This window comes from Exophiala dermatitidis, assembly GCF_000230625.1.
Source record: "Exophiala dermatitidis NIH/UT8656 unplaced genomic scaffold supercont1.2, whole genome shotgun sequence".
Classification (NCBI taxonomy): Eukaryota; Fungi; Ascomycota; class Eurotiomycetes; order Chaetothyriales; family Herpotrichiellaceae; genus Exophiala; species Exophiala dermatitidis.
In genome coordinates this window covers 4,164,339-4,185,640 of record NW_008751647.1, presented here as the reverse complement: position 1 = coordinate 4,185,640, position 21,302 = coordinate 4,164,339, and the positions used below count along the sequence as shown (strand labels likewise).

The 21,302-nt window shown below is 52.7% G+C and overlaps 13 protein-coding genes across 13 annotated transcripts; 8 read left to right on the top strand and 5 right to left on the bottom strand.

Annotated features, from left to right (window-relative positions):
- Positions 1-36: 36 nt before the first annotated feature.
- HMPREF1120_02976 (phenylacetate 2-hydroxylase) lies at positions 37-1,856 on the bottom strand (the record flags this gene model as incomplete). Its single annotated transcript, XM_009157025.1, has 4 exons — positions 37-755; positions 813-1,027; positions 1,083-1,407; positions 1,457-1,856. 4 exons carry the CDS (start codon positions 1,854-1,856, stop codon positions 37-39), a joined length of 1,659 nt encoding a protein of 552 aa, XP_009155273.1.
- Positions 1,857-2,455: 599 nt separating this feature from the next.
- On the top strand, positions 2,456-3,533 carry HMPREF1120_02975 (3-oxoacyl-[acyl-carrier protein] reductase; the record flags this gene model as incomplete). The annotated part of the gene is made up of 4 exons (XM_009157024.1): positions 2,456-2,522; positions 2,585-2,738; positions 2,795-3,210; positions 3,286-3,533. 4 exons carry the CDS (start codon positions 2,456-2,458, stop codon positions 3,531-3,533), a joined length of 885 nt encoding a protein of 294 aa, XP_009155272.1.
- Positions 3,534-3,786: 253 nt separating this feature from the next.
- On the bottom strand, positions 3,787-5,218 carry HMPREF1120_02974 (uncharacterized protein; the record flags this gene model as incomplete). Its single annotated transcript, XM_009157023.1, has 3 exons — positions 3,787-4,738; positions 4,822-4,929; positions 4,995-5,218. 3 exons carry the CDS (start codon positions 5,216-5,218, stop codon positions 3,787-3,789), a joined length of 1,284 nt encoding a protein of 427 aa, XP_009155271.1.
- A 405-nt stretch (positions 5,219-5,623) lies between these two features.
- Positions 5,624-8,167, top strand: HMPREF1120_02973 (MFS transporter, ACS family, allantoate permease). Its single transcript, XM_009157022.1, has 3 exons — positions 5,624-6,299; positions 6,379-6,955; positions 7,024-8,167. The coding sequence occupies exons 1-3, from the start codon at positions 5,956-5,958 to the stop codon at positions 7,678-7,680; spliced, it is 1,578 nt and encodes a 525-aa protein (XP_009155270.1). The 5' UTR covers positions 5,624-5,955; the 3' UTR covers positions 7,681-8,167.
- Positions 8,021-9,118, bottom strand: HMPREF1120_02972 (isopenicillin-N N-acyltransferase; the record flags this gene model as incomplete). The annotated part of the gene is made up of 1 exon (XM_009157021.1): positions 8,021-9,118. The coding sequence occupies one exon, from the start codon at positions 9,116-9,118 to the stop codon at positions 8,021-8,023; it is 1,098 nt and encodes a 365-aa protein (XP_009155269.1).
- Positions 9,119-10,279: 1,161 nt separating this feature from the next.
- On the top strand, positions 10,280-10,764 carry HMPREF1120_02971 (uncharacterized protein; the record flags this gene model as incomplete). The annotated part of the gene is made up of 2 exons (XM_009157020.1): positions 10,280-10,375; positions 10,399-10,764. 2 exons carry the CDS (start codon positions 10,280-10,282, stop codon positions 10,762-10,764), a joined length of 462 nt encoding a protein of 153 aa, XP_009155268.1.
- Positions 10,765-11,073: 309 nt separating this feature from the next.
- On the bottom strand, positions 11,074-12,174 carry HMPREF1120_02970 (proline oxidase PrnD; the record flags this gene model as incomplete). Its single annotated transcript, XM_009157019.1, has 3 exons — positions 11,074-11,552; positions 11,615-11,937; positions 11,993-12,174. 3 exons carry the CDS (start codon positions 12,172-12,174, stop codon positions 11,074-11,076), a joined length of 984 nt encoding a protein of 327 aa, XP_009155267.1.
- A 1,394-nt stretch (positions 12,175-13,568) lies between these two features.
- HMPREF1120_02969 (uncharacterized protein) lies at positions 13,569-13,829 on the top strand (the record flags this gene model as incomplete). The annotated part of the gene is made up of 1 exon (XM_009157018.1): positions 13,569-13,829. One exon carries the CDS (start codon positions 13,569-13,571, stop codon positions 13,827-13,829), a length of 261 nt encoding a protein of 86 aa, XP_009155266.1.
- Positions 13,830-13,899: 70 nt separating this feature from the next.
- Positions 13,900-14,288, top strand: HMPREF1120_02968 (uncharacterized protein; the record flags this gene model as incomplete). The annotated part of the gene is made up of 1 exon (XM_009157017.1): positions 13,900-14,288. The coding sequence occupies one exon, from the start codon at positions 13,900-13,902 to the stop codon at positions 14,233-14,235; it is 336 nt and encodes a 111-aa protein (XP_009155265.1). The 3' UTR covers positions 14,236-14,288.
- A 194-nt stretch (positions 14,289-14,482) lies between these two features.
- HMPREF1120_02967 (ornithine cyclodeaminase) lies at positions 14,483-15,625 on the bottom strand (the record flags this gene model as incomplete). The annotated part of the gene is made up of 1 exon (XM_009157016.1): positions 14,483-15,625. One exon carries the CDS (start codon positions 15,623-15,625, stop codon positions 14,483-14,485), a length of 1,143 nt encoding a protein of 380 aa, XP_009155264.1.
- Positions 15,626-15,969: 344 nt separating this feature from the next.
- HMPREF1120_02966 (proline racemase) lies at positions 15,970-17,096 on the top strand (the record flags this gene model as incomplete). The annotated part of the gene is made up of 2 exons (XM_009157015.1): positions 15,970-17,021; positions 17,073-17,096. One exon carries the CDS (start codon positions 15,970-15,972, stop codon positions 16,996-16,998), a length of 1,029 nt encoding a protein of 342 aa, XP_009155263.1. The 3' UTR covers positions 16,999-17,021; positions 17,073-17,096.
- Positions 17,097-17,449: 353 nt separating this feature from the next.
- HMPREF1120_02965 (uncharacterized protein) lies at positions 17,450-19,093 on the top strand (the record flags this gene model as incomplete). Its single annotated transcript, XM_009157014.1, has 1 exon — positions 17,450-19,093. One exon carries the CDS (start codon positions 17,450-17,452, stop codon positions 19,091-19,093), a length of 1,644 nt encoding a protein of 547 aa, XP_009155262.1.
- Positions 19,094-19,441: 348 nt separating this feature from the next.
- Positions 19,442-21,145, top strand: HMPREF1120_02964 (MFS transporter, DHA1 family, multidrug resistance protein; the record flags this gene model as incomplete). The annotated part of the gene is made up of 1 exon (XM_009157013.1): positions 19,442-21,145. The coding sequence occupies one exon, from the start codon at positions 19,442-19,444 to the stop codon at positions 21,143-21,145; it is 1,704 nt and encodes a 567-aa protein (XP_009155261.1).
- Positions 21,146-21,302: the final 157 nt, after the last annotated feature.

Here is a 21,302-nt window from a genome sequence, read left to right as displayed (position 1 = left end):
TCTAGAACCGCCCCGAGTTAGGATTCTGGTAACTGCTCAGACCAAATGCACCGTTTTGGACATCTGGTCCGATGTTTGGAAATTCGAGAGGATCGACTCATGCGGAAAGCGCTCCTTCATGGTGATTGAATATGATTTGACCATGACTGTCTGACCGGTGGTGTCTTCGTTGAGGTCGACGTAATGTGTCACGGGCGGAGACGTCGGCGAGGCAGTGAACTCGAAATGCAGGATCAGACGCAAGAATAAGGCGTACAAAATCCTGTTTGACAAGGCAACTGCCGTGCACATCCTGGAACCGGCGCCGAAGCTGTAATGATATGGGGCGCCCACCTTGAACTCGACATTTTCCTCGAGCCATCGTTCAGGGCGGAACTCCTCCGCATCAGGACCATAAGCAGTCTCGTCATGATTGATGGCCTGAGCATTTTGATAAACTGCCACTTTGGTGGGGATTCTGACACCATTCCATTCGAACTCCTTGCATGTCTGGCGCGGCGGAAGCAGTTGGATTGCAGCATAATATCGCAACATCTCACGGGCGAGCGCCACGATGTACGGAACGCGCTCCTCTTGCAGACAATCTGACCATGCTTCTTCGGGCGAGGAATATACCTCCATAATAGCCTTGAAAGCTTTGGCCTGTATGTGTTGTCCCTGCGGGGAGGAGAGGTAGCCGAGGCCTGCCAGCCCGGTGGTGGAGAGTGTTTCAAATCCACCAGAAACCAGTGATACATTGACCGACCGAATCTCGGCTGTTGGAGAGTTAGGGCGCATTCTTCACAAGTGGCGTAAGTTCAAGGACGACTTACTATCTGTCAATCTGCCTTTCTCGTTTAGAAGGCCACTCGAGATACAATCCACCGGTTTTCCCTCCTCCAAAGCCTTCGCCACCTTGTCCAGCAACTGCTTGAAGATCTCATCTCGCTTGACTCTATTGGCAATCGCAAGCTTGGTTCTGTCATTCTGAGGTAAGTAGCGATAGAATGGGACGTAGTCTTGAAGGTTGTTGTTCGTGGAGCGAAATCTATGCCACTGTCAGCTTGTGCAATAAGCCAATCGAAAGCAGCAGATCAACTTACGTTGAGACCGATAAAGCAATATCGAGCAGCTCGTGCAACATGGGATCCTCTAATCGCTCGAACCGTGTTGCGAAGCACATCATCAACGTCAGGTTGAGGGCCATCCTTTGAAAGTGAAGGCGAGGGTTGACCTCCATACTCCTACGTTCACCAGTCTCGGGGACAGTACGGAAACCGTTTGACACCAAATCCTTGATGAGAGCCGTGATCTCAAGATCGAGCATGCTTGCGCTTTTCAGGATAGCAGGCCGCGTCATGATGGAACCAACGACGGTTCGACGTCGCTTGCATGACTCATCCCAGGGTGACGTCCCGATCGTACCACCTGGGAGGCTTTAGCACGGTCCCGTCACAATCAGAAACAGCAGTCTCACCTTGGGTTTTGCTTAGAATGGAATGGAAGGTGTAAAAGAGTGGCCGGTCAATCGTGGCGCTGGCATTCTTCACAATGAAATCTTGTGCCGCTTCAAATGTGTTCAGAACGATGATTCTCCGATTGCCCAATTTTGCCTGAAATACAGGCCAGTTATTCTCTCTGGACCATTGCTGGAATTTTGAAGCATGGTCGCTGCCGAGGGCTTTCAGGTGGCCATAGAACGGAACAGCCCCGGCAGGCTCTGGGATGCCCGATATTTTTGCAACGTCAGTTCCAAAAGCCTGTTGATAAAGCCAGCGGCTGACAAGAAAAGACAAGATCAAGACCCCAAAGATGACAACAAAGTGGTGGTAGGCTTCCTGTCCCGCCTCTGTCGGCAAGCCCTTCGTGGATGCCATGGCTCAAGAAGAACGGAGTATTGTGACCAGAGAGACGAGACGCACGCATAGGTACCAACACTTATTTGAAAAAGAGGACTTCTCCAGATTTTATCAGCAAAGACGAGATACGGAACCTCGGTGGTCGCGCACTTTCACCCACAATTAGCATCGGAAATATGCACCCATGATTGACCAGATGAACCTCTGTCACCGAGTGCACAGATTAACCGACCTGCGGACTCCTTCAAGGGGCCGCAACACTGTGCCATATCCGTCAATAGAATGGTTACATATTCGTCCACCTTTGCAACCGTTGAAGGACGGGTTCCCGCAGTGAGGTTGGTGGGGATTCGGAATCCACCGAGCCGCCGTCAACCAGTTTCGGTGTTCTCCGGAAAACTCGATAGTGGCGGTTCCCATGCAACGATAGCAGACGGAGGCAAGCGACATCTTTCGTGGGGAAAAGGCTTACTGAACGCCAAATGCCCGCTCTCGGTCCCAAGGGCGAGTAGATACCAAGTGTGGCATCATCTGCGACTTTGCAGGAAGTGGTAAATAACGGCTCCAATTTCCATGGACATAGTCTGTTGTGTTACCTCAGGTCGCAGAAATTCAGCATGGCGGAATTCAAGGCAGCTTCTATGTTTGCCGTTGATGGTTGGAATGTGGTCATAACTGGAGGTGGTTCGTGATTCAATCCCTCCATACCTTCCTGATTAAAACATACTGACGCCCAAGATATACAGGAAGTGGCCTGGGCAGAATTATCGGCAAGGCTTTCTTGGCCAATGGAGCAGAGTCCGTCACTCTCATCGACATCCTACCTGGCCGCCTGGAGGATGCAAAGAACGAATATGCTACAATAAGGCAGCAGCTGGATCTCAAGGGAGATGTGTACATGTAAGTATTACCTGACTGCTTGCGTATACTGGGAAGTTGTCTGATGATAGTGATAGTGTTCAAGGGGATGTCGGCAGCAAGCATGGCATTGATGAAGTCGTCACCAAAGTAAAAAGTCTTGGGAAGGGAGTCGATACCCTAATTACTGCCGCGGGTATACGAAGGCTCAACAAGAAGTCCTTTACTCCTGGACAGGGTCTTGCTGCACTGGTCGAGAGCACCAATTCGCTGGACTGGCAGGACTTGGACGACTCGTTCCACATCAACGTGTTCTCTCAATACTATCTGACTGCGGGACTTCTGGATCTCTTAGGTGCCAGTGCTGCGAAGCATCCTGGTAGAGGTTCGGTGATTTGTTTCTCCAGTGTGGCAAGCAAGCACACAGCTCAGTTCCTCCCGGCCTATCAAGCTTCGAAAGCTGCCGTAGATCACTTGGCCAAGATCATGGCTGCTGAATTTGCAGATCTGTACAGTAAGTACCACTGCCCTTGGGATGCATTCCTAAATTGTTCAATCCACAACAACTAATGCGTGCTTATTGTTATAGTACGGGTGAATGCCATATCCCCAGGTCTATTCGCAAGCAACATGAATCCGATGGACCCTAGCCATCCAGACTCGAACATGAAATTCGCAAAGGAGATGCCTGCACGTCGACCAGGAACCGAACAGGAGCTCGCCTCTGCCGCCCTGTATCTGGCCAGCCCCGCCGGCTTTTATGTGGACGGACATAACCTGCGTGTTGACGGAGGGAGGCTCCTAGTGGCGGCTGGCAAGATAGAAGTTCGAGATTAATAGCCTTGCCACTTGCTGTATAGGTACATTGGGACATAGTAGCCAGAGGTTGCTGAGCCTGCACGGTGGACATGTTTGACAACAATGTCACAAGACGGCTTTAGTTAACAATGAAAACACTCTGCAGAGTGAATTTAATGGCTTTTCTAAAAGCCTAATAAATGAAACACAGAACGGAGCCCATAAGAGTCTGAGTTGATACGAGGGCAATGCCTTGCTCCAACTGAATGTGGGTCCCACTGGCATTTCACTGTCAATCCTCGAAGACAACTTGCTTCCCGTCTCTCTTGTAGACTGTTGCATCTTTCATCACAAAGTTGACCTTGCGGAAGGCTCCCTTGTCGGCTCTTGGATCTGTCTCGAGGGCAACTATATCTGCCCTGTTGCCTGGATCAAACCAGCCGAATCTCAATCCACATAAGTCACCTCCACACGCATCCCAACCCCCCACAGTAGCGGCCTCAATGACATCCTCGACCGGTACTCCCGCCTCCATCATTAGCTCCAGCTCCCTTGCATTTTGGCCATGAGGAACTGGTCCCGTATCCCCGCCACATGCCAAACGCACGCCTTTCTTATGTGCCAAAGCAACCTGAGCTTTAATCTCATCCAAGCGTTTTGGGTGAAGCTCTTCACAAACAGACAGAGTTGGGACGAAGACCACGTTGTTTTTGATCATCTCATCGAAGACTTCCTCATTTGCATAATAGGCATGCTCTATGGTGTGAACACCCGCTTTGATCGCACAGAGAGTGCCAGTTATAGTGCCACAATGAGCCGCAACTGGACACTCGGCCAGTTTAGCCTCTTGCACGATTGCGTCCATTTCCTCTTGGTTGAAAACCAACACGTCAGGGTTTGGGTTTGCTGGCGGGAATCGGACGCTGTGGATATAAGGATGCTGTTGTGCAGGAGGATATCTCATGATGCGCCGACGATAGTCCGCGAAAAACTTGATAATATCGGCTCCTGCTGCTATGCGACGTCGAATAGCTCGACGAATGTCGTCGACACCGTCCACCGCATCAGCTCCAGCAGGAAGGCAGACGTGGCCCTCGCCGCCATTCTCGGTACGAGGTTCATACGATCCCGTACTTGCGATTACCTTTGTTGCCACGAATAATCTGGGCCCAGGCATCAGACCTCGTGCTATGGCGTCTCTAACGTTGGCGTCGGCGTTTTCCATCGACTCAGACCCAAGATCACTGTTTCAGGACACAAGCTTCCAGTCAGCATGATCACTCGAAGTCATTGGCTGGGAACATTCCATCGGGGCGTTGCTGCTTACCGATATGTGGTGAATCCTGCCAGAAGAGCTTTTCGACAATGGTTCACAGATCGGATGATCCTCTCAGCAGGGCTTTCGTCACGCTTCTGGTTCAAGCTCGGCCGTTCCCTACAATAACGCAGCCGTTTCAGCCATCTGATGTTCACAATATTTCTTCGAAATTGGCGACCTACTGGTATGCATGGAGGAAAATATGCGTATGAGCATCGACCATTCCAGGAATCACGGTTTTGCCTCTGAGATCGATGTCGGTGCTCTTGATCTCGCCGTCATTTTTCCTCGTCCATAGCTTGACGATGTTGCCGTTTGTTTGATCGACAGTCAGGGAGACACCTTCCAGGAAACTTTTCTGCTTGGGATCAAACAATATAGATGTATGTAAGGTAACTTGGGACATGATTACTATAGCCGCCTGGGTCTTCCTTGTTCTCCCGATATCCAAAAAGCAGTTCAAATTTTTGACAGGACGAGCAAAAGGAGGAAGATGTGTAGTTGACCAGGCGAAGGCAAAAAAGGTATGGAAGGTTGATGATGGCTGCTATCGGAGAACGCCTAGTCTGATACATTGCTGGGTTTCCAACGCCTAGTAGGCTGATACACTGCTTACTAGGTAGGATCTCGGTTATCATGACAGGTCGACAGAAAGGGCTCGGCTGGACCATACTAGTATCGCGCAATCAGGGGAGTGGAGTATCTGAAGTTGATCTGGCAGCGATGGTTGGGACTGTCGGAGATCACGTTGCCTTATCTTCACCACGCCTGTCACTAATAGCACACATTCACCTCCGCATTTCCTCCACGTTTCGGAGCATGCACCGATCATTGAAGGTGTTGTTTCGCTGTAATCCGACAGCATGAGATCCACGCACAAAAAGCCTGACACAACACGTTCAATGTGGCGCGCTGCCACAAACTTCCCCAGATCTTGTTATCAGAAGTCACAGGGCCAAGCGGCAGCTATCAATGTCGCTCCCCTCATCATTCCATGTACGGCTGGAGCTCGGAGCTCTAGATTCCTGGTATCGATGTATATAATCTTCGCCTAAGCAGACGAGTTGGCAGGGAGCTCAAGGGTAGCCTACCACCACACCTTCCCCGTGCCAGAATCTGCCCGCTACCGACCTGGGATTGTTCATGATGTCGAACGAGAAGATGTGTGGCGGTGACACAGTTATGCCCATAAAGCCAGAAGATGAAGTGAACACCTCCAGCCCTCTTGGAAAGCATGAGAGCATTGAGGATGGTGTTGTGAAGGCCATTGATAAAGATGCAGATGCAGCACTGCAATTTCTCAGCCAGGGCACCATTCATATCGACGAGGAGACTGACAAACGTATTCGACGCACCATTGACTGGCATATCATGCCATGGATGTTTGGCATTTATATGCTTCAGTATCTGGACAAGACCTCTCTGACATACGCTGCTGTTATGGGCATCAGGCCAGATCTGAACATCAACAGCGTTCAGTATCCATGGTAAGCTGCAACCGCTGTCGCACAGTCAAATATCTAGTGATTCTGCTTTACCATGTTGCTAACCCCTTCCCCATTCCAGGACTGGTTCGATCTTCTACTTCGGCTACCTCGCCTTTGAGTATCCTCACAATCGCCTTATGCAAAGGCTGCCGTTGATGAAATATGTGTCTTGCACAGTCATTATCTGGGGAATAGTTCTCTGTTGCCATGCGGGAACCACAAATTTTGCCACTCTGATGGTGGCTCGTTTCTTTCTGGGAGCTTTGGAAGGCTCCGTAACTGCAGGTTTTGTTCTCTACACTGCACGCTTCTACCGGTCGGATGAGCAGATCACCCGAACGTCCTTCTGGTTCTGTGGCAACGGATTTGCCTCGATTATTGGCGGCGCAATCGCCTATGGTATTGCAAAAGGGTTCGCCGAAAACCCCGCCCTCACATTCGCGCCCTGGAAGGTCATTTTCATCATCACCGGCATTCTCACCACCATGTTTGGCATTGGCATGCTCTTCTACCTCCCAGACTCGCCCATAAATGCCAAGTGGCTCAATGATGCTGACCGGCACCTGGCTGTGGAGCGCTTGCGCTCAAATCAGCAAGGCATTGGAACCAAAGCCTTCAAGTGGTACCAGTTCCGGGAGGCTCTCACGGATGTTCGGGTAAGTTTCTCCCATGTGCTCGTCGCTCTACTCTTTTCAGGTCAGGTTCAAGACTGAATTTTGTCTAGGCATGGCTTTACGCCCTCGTCGCATGTACAACAATGCTTCCGGCTGGCGGCTTCACAGTCTTCTTCACCCTGCTGATTCAAGGCTACGGCTTTGATTCACGTACCACACTACTCTTGTCGATGCCAGCAGGATTCTTCCAGATCCTCTCCAACGTCGGTCTTCCGTGGATCGGGTACAAAACCAAGAACAGAACACTGGCCGCCTGCTGTGGCATGCTTGGCTGTCTCTTTGCCATTTCGCTGATGGCTGGTCTTGCAACTGGCGGGCCAACCAACCACCGTGTTGGCCAGCTCGTGGGCTACTACATGTGGCTGGGCAATTCGGCAACCGCATTGATCATCATCTTGAGCTGTATTTCGACCAATGTTGCTGGCTATACGAAGAAGACTACAGTCAATGCAATGGTCCTGATTGCATATTGTGTCGGCTTCCTGATCGGACCCCAGACGTTCCGTGACGGCCCTTACTACCCTGACGGCAAATATACGACGATCGCCTTGAACATATTTGCCCTTGGATGCTTGATTTTTCTTTACTTCCTGAACCGATGGGAGAACGCCAAGCGCGATGCCCTCCAACTTCCACCTCAGCCCGAAGAGCAAGCCTTCATGGATCTCACTGACAGGGAGAATAAGTACTTCCGCTATGCATTGTGAAAGGCGAACCTTCATTTACGATTATGTTGTGAGTGCGAGAAGCCTCTGTGTGGCACGGTGCTTTCAATTTCTCTTGGTGGAAGACCTGTGTCTGTCTCGCAATGTGAGATCCAGCAATACTGCCGAGTTGACATCCTCTGTGAATGCTCCACTCGGATTGTTTATGCCAAGTTTGCTAGGTTATTTGGGTCACTCTCCAGGCAGGGCTTCCGAATATTTCTTACTAGGCTCAGGAGACTTGCTTCCTGAGGGACGTAGGAGCTTGATATATCCTTTGCCCTACGAAAGCCTCAAGCAGGTAGTTGGTTCTTGTTTATCCGAAGCGAATGATGCTCAGTATCTAGTCTGTCGATATGGTCCGTATCGGAGGAAGAAGGCTGGGTTTGCCAAAAGATACCTCCAATATTCCTTTGCTCAGATCCATAATCACCGTTGCTAAAGTCTCCATCCTTTCGATACCTTTGGCGCCGGTCGGCATGGAACGGCAGATGGAAACCGGCGTACCTTGTTCGTCTGACATCCAGGCACGAATCTTACTAATATCCGCTTCTTGACCGTAGCTCAACTCCCGGATTCTTTCAAGTCTGGAAAACGAATTCTTAGCTGGATGGTCCAATATATCGGTTGGTGTTGCAGGCGACCACAAATGGTTGGTGTGGAACGTCGTGGTGCTTCCTGGAGTTGGCAGGATTGGAGCGAGGCCCTTGGGTGTGCATTCAATTGTTGCAAACTTGCCTCGGCGGTCTGCAATGACTAGGTTAACGCATGATGCCACTCCTTTTTGCTCCAGCATGGCAAACGCCTCGTCAAATGAGCTGCACTGTAAAACACGTCTCATGGCAAGATGCACCGGCAACGCATCCCTGTTGATTGTTCCACATCGGATTGCGATCATGCACACACCCAGGCTGGCGGCATTAAAACCGAACTTCGCCAGGATCCCCGCCTCGCCCATCATTCGAACGCGTGGTTTGCCGGTTTGCTGAATATCGAAGAAGGCTGTGGATGTACGTGCTTCGCCGACCCAGTCCCAGTTCTGAGCTAGAAAAACCTCGCCACTGGTGGGATTCTGGGTAACTATTGAGGTACATCCGTCGGAGTAATTCGTCAACGATATCTCGCTGCGCAGATTGAGTGCCAGGATATCAAAGGAATCAACTCCAGCCCCTTGAGCAATACCGCGCATTTCCTCTACCAAGTCGGGCTCGTTCCGCTCAAGAGATGGGAGATGTGTCGCTGCTCGTTTTCTCGACTCCTCCCAATCACACTCGGCAGTTTCTCGAAAGAGTCGCTCATAGTTTGAAATGCAAGTTCTGATCCGACTGGGAATCAGACTACCATGTGCAACGCCAATGTCCCATGGTGAACCACTTGCAACTACCTCGGGCACTCCTTGCCAGACCCTCTGAGTATCTCGTGCTGGTGCGGAATTAACCATGTTTCTGTGCTCGTGTTGAGGACTTTGGATCCTTCGTCCTTTCGATGTGATGTCTGAGGAAGATTCAAGACAGAGCTTGTTGTCTTCCATTGCCCGTATGCGAAGCGACAAATCCCCGTCTTGCCGGCAATCTTGCATCATGTAAACACTGTCGCGCCACCAGAGACGCCGCAGTCCCTACCGGCTTTGGCAGAGATTGTGACTGCCGCGAACGGGATTGTCCGATCCTTCGGCCTTCATATGGCCAAGTCATTCCAGACTTTCATTTCTTCTGATAATTCTTTGGGACGTGCTCCAAGCCAAGACCTCGGTGTAGCGGATGGAGAGAGTGAGCAGCTGCTAGGAGACACGGGACTAACATCCCCATTCCTTTCAAGATAAAGGTTGGTTCTTGAGCGATCCCTTCTTAACCTACTTCGGCTGGTGCCGTCCACGCCTTTGAAGGGAGAAAGAGACAGGCACAGCTAAGAATGGCCATGGCCTACCTTCGTGGCGATAACTTGCTGCCTTCCACCACAGATCTCTGGCGGCGTCCTCAGTGCCAACACGTGGTATAATCATTGCCGTTAACCTGTCTTAGCTTCAGGCTGCTGTCAGTGTTATGGGGTGGCGGCATCCTAGATTGTTGAACAGCACTGGTGCGTCTTTGTCTACCTAGTAGTCGTAGGTCGGTGTTTGTTTGTAGTGAAAGTCTTGCTGACAGGGTCCGAAGTATGCACCGCCCGCCAACACCCCCCACCTCCCACTCAACCCCAGTCATTGGCTTCTCGGCTGGCCAGCCGGTTCATGGTCGGAGCCTCCCGCAACCCGGCATCTTTGCCTCGGACGCTTTTCCCACTCGCAACTTTTACACCATTCACATATGTTCACGCATTCCTGGGAATACTCCACATCGCCTAACTACAGTAATCGTACGTACTCCGTAGGGAAAGTCCTTGACTCCAATATGTCTGACTCGCCGCAGTTGGAGATCTGGAGGTGGCCATTATAGGTTGTGGTAAGTCCAATTCGACTTCCATGCTGCTTTCAGAGTGGCTGACCTCGACGGTGGTAGGATTCATAGGGAGAGCGCTCCTCTCCGGCCTTCTCAAAGCCACGGAGAATGCTCCTTCTCAGCTAACATTCGCCGTAACGGCTTAGTCTGAGGCCTCTCTGCACAGGATGCAAGAAGATATCCGCGGCAAAGAACATGGGCTCAGCTCGCTTTCGACTGACAATGTTGAAGCCGCAAGAGCATCCAATGTGGTGGTCCTGGCGGTGCAACCTGAACAGTGCCGCAGTTGCTGGGTGACGCAGACTTCTCCCGAGCTCTGGAAGGGAAGTTGATCATATTTAAGGTGGCGGGTGTTGGCATCAGTGAGATCGTTGAGATCCTGTCCCGCACGACGCACACAGAACAACGACATCACATAGCGCGAGTTATTCCCAGCATTGGTGCTCAGATTGGGGAGTCTATGTCTTTGCTCGCCGCCGCTACTCTCTCCACGGACGACCAGAACCTCGTCTCCTGGCTTTTCAAATTGGTTGGACGAACACTACAAGTCCCCGAGAGCTTGCTTGCCACAGCAACTGCTGTCAGTGCGGCCTGCCATGCTCTTACCGTGGTAGCCGCTGGTGCTTTGGTCGACGGAAGCGTGGCAGAATGATCGCCTCGCACGACCGCATACGATATCGTCACTCAATGCTTGCGAAGCTCTTTTACCATGTTGCAGGGTCATATGACGATCGAATCATTGAAAGAGTCCATGTCAATTGCGGAGGGAATCACCACCAATGCCAGTCTAGGCCTTAACCGAGGGAAGGTCAGATCAGGTATCTCTGCTACTGTTCAGGCTGCAGTGCAACATGCAAAAGCGATGGGTTCCGAGAAGAACGACTGAGGTGCTATCGGTCACAGTCCGATAACGCATTCAAAGAACAGGGACTCTATGTTGTGAAAGTAAATTCAAGTAATATCATGAGCCACTGCCCTGCCGTCTTACTGAACCCATGCTTCTATGCCACAATTCTGCAACGATGGGCAAGAGACCCTCCTTCAACCTCCCAGTCGCTCCCATATTCTCTTCGGCACGACGAACCAGATATCGCATGCATTCCCGCAGGCTTCCCCAAGTAAGACACTTGTACACCAAGGGCACGAAGGTTCCATGAACCCCGGAAGAGCCTTCGGTGTTGGCTTCGATGGTCGACTTAGCTGCGTCAGCACTGTGGATAATCTCAAAACCAATGTCGTCAGCCATTCCTTGTAGCTGGCCAAACTCGGGTGCCACCTTCAATTGCCCGGTATCCGACAGCCTCTTGGCAAGGTTTGCTGTCTGCCGCACAGTTTCCGTGTTGTGAGTGGCCAGGAACAGCTTCAAGGGCGGAAATTCGTCTTGAGGGATTCCATCCACAGTTCCCAACAGCAAGTCTCGCACAATGCCGTTGTATAGGACTCATCGGTATCAGCCTTGGTGTCGTGGATCAAACTCCTTTCCTCGATAGCCATGTATGCACCCCGGACCAACTTGACCGCCAGTGTCCACCCATCCTGCTGCGACAATCGAAGTTGATGTTCGAGCTCAGCCCTGGATGCCTTGCGATATGCCTGCAGCGTATTGTAGACGAGCGCTCTGCCACAAGTATTGTACCTCCTCATGAGGTCGATGGTCCATTTGTCAATGGTGCTTTGTACAGCTTGTTGTTCCGAGTCTATCCAGACTCGAGAGCCCTGGGCGGCTGCTTGCCTGCAGATTGCATCCATAGCCTGCCTGAACAAAGGTGGTGGGTCAGAGCCTTCCAGCAAGCACCGAATCACCCCAGTGCCTGCTCCAGTGAGCCTGCAACTTGATTAGCCTTTGGCTCCAGGGATACCGAAAGAGATATGTTGCTTACCTGATGCCCAGAAAATTGCTTGATTCAATCATACCCAGCGTCCTCAGGGTACCATCTCTCCATTCTAAGATCTGCTGATCAGGATTAGCTTCACTTGCTGGGCCCAGCACATTTTTCTCCTTTCCTGCTTGAGCTTCTCGTCCATAGCAGAGAATGATCCCAGCGAAGCCAATGTTTTTCATAGAAGCCGCTTTCTACCTCGCCTCCTGTTCGTCTATGCCTGCACAGAAGTGATCATATATAAAAGGCTTGACGATGCTTCGGATTAATATGTTCTTATCAGGATCCAGGAGGGCGGACTTGGAAATAGCGATCATTCGCAACGCCGCTAATCCCGGTCTCGTTATTGATGCTAACGACAGGAATACACCCAATACCAAGCTCCTGATCAGGCTAATGGCCGGTAGCCGGCTGAGCGGGAATGATGTACTCGATGTCAGGGCCGAGGCATCCTTGGACGGAGCGTCGTGTGCAGGTTGAAAAGAGAGGCGGTTGGCAGAGCTGTTTTGCTGTCGCACAAGGGCCTGAAACAGTGGATCACAGCGCTTGGTGACCCGTGGTCGTAATCTCACCACGTTCAAGGACACAGACATTGAGAGCGAGATATTGCAGTCTTTGTTGTGACTGTCGAAGAGATTGGAACGATGACAAAATACATTCAATTGTTACAGCCGGTCGCACTCTGCCTGTTAGCGTTGACTCCCTCAGAGTAGCATGGTCACTATAGTTGTTGACCAGAGGAGAGGGTATCTGTTCAACCTTCAGCCTACCGTGGGAAGGGTGGTTCCCTCAGGATCGCGGGCTTTCCAAGGGCAGGTTCCATGATATGGTTCGCACAACACCCACCATGATAACGGCTCCGGCCATTGCAGGTATGACCGAGGTGTCATTGCATTGATAGGGAACGATTGTTGCTGAAAGCGGTGTCGGATGAATGCCGAGCGGTTTTCAGCTTGTAGGTCACAAGTTTCCATCACTCCCGGGGAAATTGGTGTATTCGGTACAGGCTTGTGAGTCGTGTTATCTGAAATCCTCTTCCCTGGCTAGGCTGGGTCAATCCCGTCGTCGCCGGGATGGTAGGTTTAGCCGACCTTCCACCCATCTTGGGGTCCAGGCTTTGGCGCACTCATGATCCTAGCCAGACGCCCGCTCCAACGACATCGACCACAGTCCAGCTCATGACGATATCGAATGGACTCATCCCGCTGGCACTGGCTGATAAGAGCTGCCACTTCGGAGCCAACGAATTTCGAGGATATCTGGTAGCTTAATGGTCAGAGAGCAGATCTTTGGCACCAAAAGATGAGGTAAATCAATTGATGGTCGATTCAGAACTACCTGGGTCCTGAGAGAAACCACTCTGTCATTATGCCACTGTGCATGTCCATGTACGCCATCGCTATGGATTTTCAACCCACCGAGTTTCTCGTTGTAGCCCACCATAGCCCGGTGCAAGCTATTTGATATATCTTGAACTGCGCCTAATAATATTTCTCGGCCAGACTCATAACAACATTCATAAAAACCTTTTAGTCTTTAAGACTTGGTCGACCGTAGGAGCCTGCGGTTAGAGAGGATGAGGTCGAGAGGTAAAGGCGGTGTCGCTGTGAAGTGCCCGTGCTCTTGTCCGGAAGGTGTGGGCGCGAGGGATTCTGCCTCGATCGAGGCGGGAAGCAAGACGTCTTCTTCGGGGATTGCCAACGACCAACGTCCGAGATCTGGGCTTCTTTCTCGAACCCGATCCAGAAACGCGTCTTTTCAAGTTATGTCCGCTTGGTGCAGGGTACACGAACCGAACTGGCAAGGCAAAAGGTCTGTCCCTGCCTCCCGAGCGTAACCTTGAAGATTTCATCCCAATCGAGGATCAACGGAAGTTGCGACAGTTGCTGAGGGAGATATTTCCGTGGATGGCTGATCGGCCATTTGTCGACAAGAAGCTGTGTTGGTTTGCCGACACCAGAGATTCCGATTTTTGCATCGATTTCCTGCCCCAGACGGATAGATCGGTGATAGTGCTTTCTGGAGACTCATGCCACGGATTCAAAATGATGCCCGTCTTTGGAAAGTGGGTCGTGGACTTGCTGGAGGCTGGCAAGCAGCAAGAGCCACGGTGGCAGTGGAGGAACGTGGAACCAGGCCAGGAAGACTCATTGGATGATTCTGTCAGTTGGCGTATTGGCAAGTCCAGAGAGCTGAGTGATCTTGCTCGTAAAAAGGCACGGTTGGAGCAGGCGAGGCTGTGAAGCGCCGACAGTGGCTAGATACTCTACAGGACTTCAATAGAACACGGTGGCTGATGGCTAATAAACATAGTGTCGGCTGTAAGACGAGCAGTCAGAAGAGTATTCGTCGTCACAAGATCCTGCTCCGCCCAGCTCATGAATTTATGCAGGTACGCCTGAAGTTGTGTGCACCAGACTACCTAGGTAGGTTCATAGCAAGACCGATGGCATGCTGGCCGGGCAAACACCAACTCAGCACGTCATTCCACTAGAAGTCGCTCAGGGAAACTCCCAGACCCCGATTTTTCGCAGATGCAAGAAGAGCGTTACCGGCTGCCAGGTCGGTCAAGCTCACACCAATGCTCTTGTACACCACCAGACCCTCGGCAAGGTGTCGTTTTACCTTTTCTGAGAACATATCACGGTTAGTTGAACTGAGGTTCAACAGTTCTCCCAGTTCCTCCAGTTGCTCGGCTTTAAGCTTGCTTCGTATAACCTCGCCGGAGGCCGTGGATGCGCCTTCACGGTCGTCAACGATCACTGCACCTCCTGTAGACCCAGGCTCTAACCCTCGAGAGGCGGCCTCGACAAGTAACTCAGGGTCAAGTTCGGCCATATCAGCCTGCCAGGATCCGACCCCTGAAATATAGCAACCTTTCTTCTTAGGCGGACGGTTGGTGGTCACGTAGCTTGCTGGAAAGAGGGGATTTCTAGAAGGAGTTGTGCAGAAAATGGCGTCGGCTTCTACCAAAGCAGTTCTCAGAGCATTGTCGTAGTTAGATTGCCCGTGGTCCAAAGTCCTGAATTCAACAGCAGACGGCCACTTCGAGTTGCCCTCATCATGCAGCTGAGACAGTAGCAATCGAGATCTTTCCGGAGAACGATTGACGATGGTGATGCCTTTGATTTCTTCTCCACGTAGCACCAGCGCCAATCGGACGTGCCATAATGCTTGTTTTCCTGCGCCAAACACCACCAGCTTCTCGGTGTGGAAGCGCCAAAGGTATGGGATCATTACACTGAGCGACGTACGGTACCCAGTGATTTCATCGGCGTTAACAAGGCCAGTTGGCCGTCCAATCTGATCGCATAGTACTAGGACTCCATGCAATGTTGGTTTTGCGGATTCAGAGTCCGAGCCTTGTTTGCGAGACGAGCATTCTGCCAATACTGTGGGGTCGACGACAATCTTGATGCCGGGCCCCTCCTGAGAGGTAAAAGGTCTGAATAGAATCTTTCGGCCTTCGCGCTCAACAACCGCTGGTTCGGGTTGGTATTTTCTCTCGTGGGCAGTGGAAAAGAGTTGCAATGCCTTTGCGAGCTCGTTTCTAAATGCAATCGTTTCCTCCTTTGTCAGAGTCGTCAGAATACGACGGACAGTCTTGTCGTCCAGAGCTATGCAAGTGGTCATCTCTGCAATGGGCACTGGCAGCCTGGAAGGAACAGCACAACAATAGAAACTTCCTTGGTGGCACATCCTGCCTGAAACCAATGTGTACAGACTTTCTGCCGTTATTTGCTTTAGGGGTTAACGCCCGCGCAGGAGGTCGTCGGGAGCGGATCCCGAGTCGGTTGCAGCTGCCGAACACAGCAAGCCGGGGGCGGTGGAGTTGAACACTGCGTATTGTCGATCGTGCCGACTTCTTCCTTTTATAATGGCGAATACCAAGGAAGAGATACGCACCCAACCAGTCCCGCCTTTTGTGAAAGTGTTTCAGCTTCAACCACCCTCCCGATACAGCCGCCTCCAACAAAATGCCGGGGACAAGAAGTTTCAACGTGGTTGGCGTCCATGCAGCAGGCGAGGTCTGCGATGTTGTTGTCGGAGGAGTCCTCGACGTGCCAGGCCGAACAATGTACGACAAGATGATGCACCTCTGGAAAAGAGCAGACGGGCTCCGTTTACTTTTACTGAATGAGCCTCGAGGCAGCGCAGCCATGTGCACGAATCTTGTACTTCCTCCTTGCAACCCCAGCGCCGACGCGGGCTTCATTATCATGGAGCATGAAGAATATCCGCCCATGTCGGGAGCCAATACTGTGGCAACTGCGACTGTGCTGCTAGAAACCGGAATGGTCCCCATGAGAGAGCCTTTGACTCACTTGACCCTGGACACTCCAGCAGGCTTAGTGACTGTGGATGCAGAATGTGAAAATGGCAAATGCATATCGGCTGCGTTCAATAACGTCCCGGCATTTGTGTTCGCGCTGGACGTCGACGTGCCCGTCCCTGGACTTGGTACAGTTCGAGTGGACATAGCATGGGGTGGAATGATATATGCGCTCGTCGATGCATCAAGCGTCGGACTCAAGATTGAAAGTGCCAATGGGAGGCAATTGGTGGAAGTCGGCGAGCGCATCAAGCAGGCGGTCCAGGAGCATACCAATCCAGTCCATCCAGATGACCCTAGAATCCAGGGAGTCAGCATTCTGGAGTTCACAGAACCTTACAAGCAAGAGCACCCTTATAAAGCCGCAGTCAACACGGTCGTTGTCTCGCCGGGTCGACTTGACCGCAGTCCTTGCGGCACCGGGACTTGCGCTCGACTGGCCGTCCTTCATGCTCGAGGCTTACTTGGCGTGGACGAGCCGTTTCACCATCTCAGCATCATCGGGACCGAATTCCAAGCTCACATTCGAGGCACCACCAGAGTTGGGGAATTTCCCGCGATATTACCCACCGTCAAAGGCCGCGCCTGGATCACTGCTTATAAGCAGGTTGTCCTGGATCCGACGGATCCTTTCCCAGAAGGCTTCAGAGTAGGCGACCTATGGCAGATGTAGCATTAACATTGCAAATCGGTAATGTGGGATCAACTGCACTACACACGCTTTCCTGAGACTGATAACCGCCGTAGTAAGGACACACACGGTGACACGATGATATACCTAGGGTATATGTACCTATGTCGGATATTATAGGTAGCGGAGTAGGCGGTACTGGTGGTAGGATAATACGTGATAATAGTATATGCGTGTAAAAATATAAAATAAATATGTAAAAGTAGTATAGTAATATTTAAATCTACTTCAAGTTAGCCACAAAATAATATTAACCGCGCGTTACCGCAACCGGCTCTAGCCTTCATTTTTGTAGGAAAAGTTGTATTCAAAACAGCTCTAATAGACAGCTCCGCTGTGCACCTTGGACTTTATTCCAGGCACGCATCACCCCTTCCTCTTCAACTTCTCTCCTTGTCCCAATTGGCTTGCATCATTATGGCCATCAGTCCCGATGCCATCTCCAGGATTTCGCCGCAGAGCGAAGCAGGCTTGCGAGACGTGCAAGCTGCGGAAACGGCGATGCGACGGTCACGAACCCTGTTCGTTCTGCCTTCGCTACGAGTATCACTGCTCGTTCAAGCCGCCCGCTCCGAGGAAACCTGCAGGGCGGAATGCCGGCGGAACGTCCAGGCGCCCCAGCGAGGAGCTCGCTGAGTCAAGCGAGATGGCCAACGGTAGAACGACGAGCGTGGATCAGGAAAAGATGGAGGCCAACTCAGGCACCGCCTTCCCTCATCTGCTGGGCATGAGACTGAATCCCCAGAGCGCCCCGAAAGTACATGGCTTCAGCTGGAATCTAGGCCCGCGAGACGAGCCCGCGCAGGCATTTACCAACATCACTACCATGATTTCAGCGCGAGAGATGGAAGATCTTGTGACGCATTATTTGAAGAAGATACATCCCCTTTACGCCATTCTCGATCCCGACACCTTGCATCAGAAAGTCGTGGAGCGGTGGGAAGTCGTGCACGCCATCGACAGCTACGATCCGGTTCTTTGCATGGTCGCCGCGCTGGGATCGCTGTTTTCGGGGCACAACGCCCATCCGAACGAGAACGCCATGGTCCAGTGCGCAAAGGAGATGCTAGAGACGACCTGCATCCGAAAAGAAGCCCTCCTGCACCATGCCACGGCCTGGCTCTTGCGGACATTGTACCTCCGCAGCACCAACTCCCCCCACGCCTCCTGGATGGCGAGCTGCTCCACTATGCATATGATCGAGGCGACCGGAGCCCATCAGGACCCCGATCTGGTCTCCTTGGTGTACTCCGACACCGCCCACGTCTCCGTCGGCGAAGAGAGCCACCGAAGGCTGTTTTGGGTCGCTACAGTGTTGAATTCGTGGATTTCCTACGAGTACGGCCGGTCACGGGTGTTACTCCGCGGTGTTTCCTGCAAGACGCCGCTTCCGCGACCTGGCGACTTCACGTCGGAGTTGATTGCGCTCTACCAGATCTCCGAGCGGCTGGATCCTGATCAACCGAACAGAGCATCCGACCTTGAGGATGCTTTGACCCGCCTGGAGCGGCTCACGCTTTCCCATGATGCGCTGGTTTTGTCGCAGAGCAACGTGGCGCTAACCATCTACCGCCGCTTACGGGTCGCTTCTCCGAACATCTCGAGCGACATCCTCACTCGCATCATCCGGCTGGGTAACGATGGCCTTGATGCTGCGGTGCGAATAGCGATGGAGCGCTGTCCGTGGTGGCATGTCGCCAACGTCCCTTTCCAATTTATCTGCATCTTGCTCGCCATGGACTCTCGGGAGTCTTTATCACAAGTCGGGCCTGCCCTTCGCTCGTTCCGCGCCATCGCCCGATACTTCAGCACGTCGATGCTGCACACAGCACTCGAAACGATCGAATCTTTAGTCCGATTGTCGCAAAACAAGAAAGAGCGAGACCTGGCGCTGTTGAGGGAGAGTATGCAAGCCGATGCTTCCGGGTCGCTCGAGCATATGCCGCTCACGGCACCACCCTTCAGCGCTGCCTCGTGGACAGGAACGACGTCCGACATCGCGTCGCTAGGAAATTTCGACTGGGACTGGACCGCGTTTCTGGAGAATCAAGGTCCTCTCTTTGACGAAGGTGCATAAGGTGGACAAAAATGACGATGTGTGCTGCGGAACTTGCTTAAACTGTCTCTTCTCGGATTCTCCGCTGCACCGCACAAGCAGTCAACAGTACTGTTGTGTGTCGCTCCACATGTCACACTGCTGCAGTAATGTAACCGTCATGTGGTGATATGATTCAGCTTGGCCGTTGCGAGTTGGGGCGGGAATTGCGGAATTGCGGAAAGGCGGGTAGAGCGGGATTCCAAGGCTGCGGACAACACCAAGGGGAACGGGATTAAATACCTTGGGTCATTCCATCGATTGGGCACCGGAAACTGACACACGAACAACGTTTCTCTGCAATTTTTGGGGCGCTCGATCCCAGTCACCATGCAGTCATTTCGCCAGTACCGCAACCTGCGTCGCGACCTGGAACAGAGCGTCAAGTTGCACAGTCCCTACGAGGCGGCCGGCGATCGTCACGACCAGCCGACCGGCGACATCCTTGAAGATGCAGACGACGCCATCTTGGAGCGGCAGCTCTCCTCGGACGACCCCGAAAAGGCCAGGGCCGCGGCCAACAACCACATCGTCCTTCACACCGGTCAGCGCGCGACTGTCCCCGGCATCGATGTCCGCCGGATGCCCGACATATTCGAGCTCCTTGAGAGCAATCAGGTCTTCATCGTGGGTTACGATGGCCCCAAAGACCCTCTGAACCCCAAGAATTGGTCACTGAGGCGCAAATGGGGATGTCTGGGGATCGTGGGTACCACGGGCTTCCTCGTCGGATGGTGCTCGTCCATCGACTCAGGCGTCATCAAGCAAGGGCAAGAGGCTTTTGGGGTGAGTGAGGTCACTGAATCTCTGGCCACGGCTCTCTTCCTCTTTGCCTTCGGCTTCGGCGCTCTCTTCTCCGGACCCTTCTCAGAGACCGTGGGACGCAATCCGGTGTACATTGTGACGCTGTCACTGATGATGGTTTTTATCATGGCATCCGGCTTGGCGCCGAATCTGGGAGCACAGCTGGCTTTCCGCTTCCTCGCCGGACTCTTCGGCTCGACCCCAATGACGACCTTCGGAGGCAGCATGTCAGATATATTCGATCCTATGGCCCGCACGTACGCCTTCCCCGTCTGCTGCACGCTCTCGTTCACTGGCCCTTTCCTCGCCCCCATGGTCGGCGCCTTCATCGGCCAGAGCAGTCTGGTCAGCTGGCGGTGGTCGGAATGGATCTCCCTAATCCTCGCTGGCCTCATCACCTCGCTCATCATTCTTTTTGTGCCCGAAACGTACGGGCCCATCCTGCTCCAGTGGAAGGCCCGTCACCTGCGCGACATCACTGGCGACCAGCGCTTCGTTGCCGAGATCGAACTGCGGCAGACCTCGCTCGTGACGCGCATGTTGCATAGCTGCTCCCGCCCCTTCCACATGTTCTTCCGCGAAATCATGGTGACCCTTTTCACCATGTACCTGGTGGTTGTCTATATTGTCCTCTTCGGCTTCCTGACGGGGTACGAGTTCATTTACGGAGACACGTACGGCTTCTCCCAGGGCTCCGTCGGCCTCGCCTGGATCGGCGTCAATGTCGGCTTCCTCCTCGCCTTTGCGCTGGTGCCGCACATCTACTTCTCCTACCAAAAGCGGCTTCGGGCTGCCCAGGCAGCCGGGCACGACCACCTCCCGCCCGAGGAGCGGCTGTGGTACGCCATGTACGGGGCGCCCTGGCTGCCAATCTCGCTCTTCTGGATGGGCTGGACGAGCTATCCGTCGGTGTCGTACTGGTCGCCGCTGGTGGCCTCGGTGGCGTTTGGTTTTGCCGTCCAGGGCATCTTTATCTCCAGCTACGCCTACCTGATTGACACGTACGAGCTCTATGCCGCCAGCGCGCTCGTCAGCGCCACCTTCTTTCGCTACCTGGCTGCAGGTGCGTTGGTGATTGTCTCCATCCCCATGTATGGCAATCTGGGGGTGCATTGGTCGCTTACCCTGCTGGGCTGCATCTCCCTCCTCATGACTCCTGTGCCCTATGTATTCTATTGGTATGGCTCTCGAATCCGTCAGCGCACGAGTAAGGCCGCCACGAAGGATTGATATGGACCTCACCGCATGCCTTGTCTCAGACGGCCATCAGATCCGCCAGAGCATGAGCGGAGGAGGGCGGGCTTGTGGGGCGGCTAAAACATCCTTGTTCTTCTTTTTTAATTCCGCCTTTCACGGTATTGCTGCTTCGGATCCCCACTAATAGGTG

Excerpts from the sequence above, each read along its gene's own strand:
- HMPREF1120_02973 (XM_009157022.1), top strand. The coding sequence starts at position 5,956 with ATGATGTCGAACGAGAAGATGTGTGGCGGTGACACAGTTATGCCCATA. Across the intron at positions 6,300-6,378 it reads AACAGCGTTCAGTATCCATG|GACTGGTTCGATCTTCTACT; the intron begins GTAAGCTGCAAC and ends TCCCCATTCCAG. Across the intron at positions 6,956-7,023 it reads AGGCTCTCACGGATGTTCGG|GCATGGCTTTACGCCCTCGT; the intron begins GTAAGTTTCTCC and ends AATTTTGTCTAG.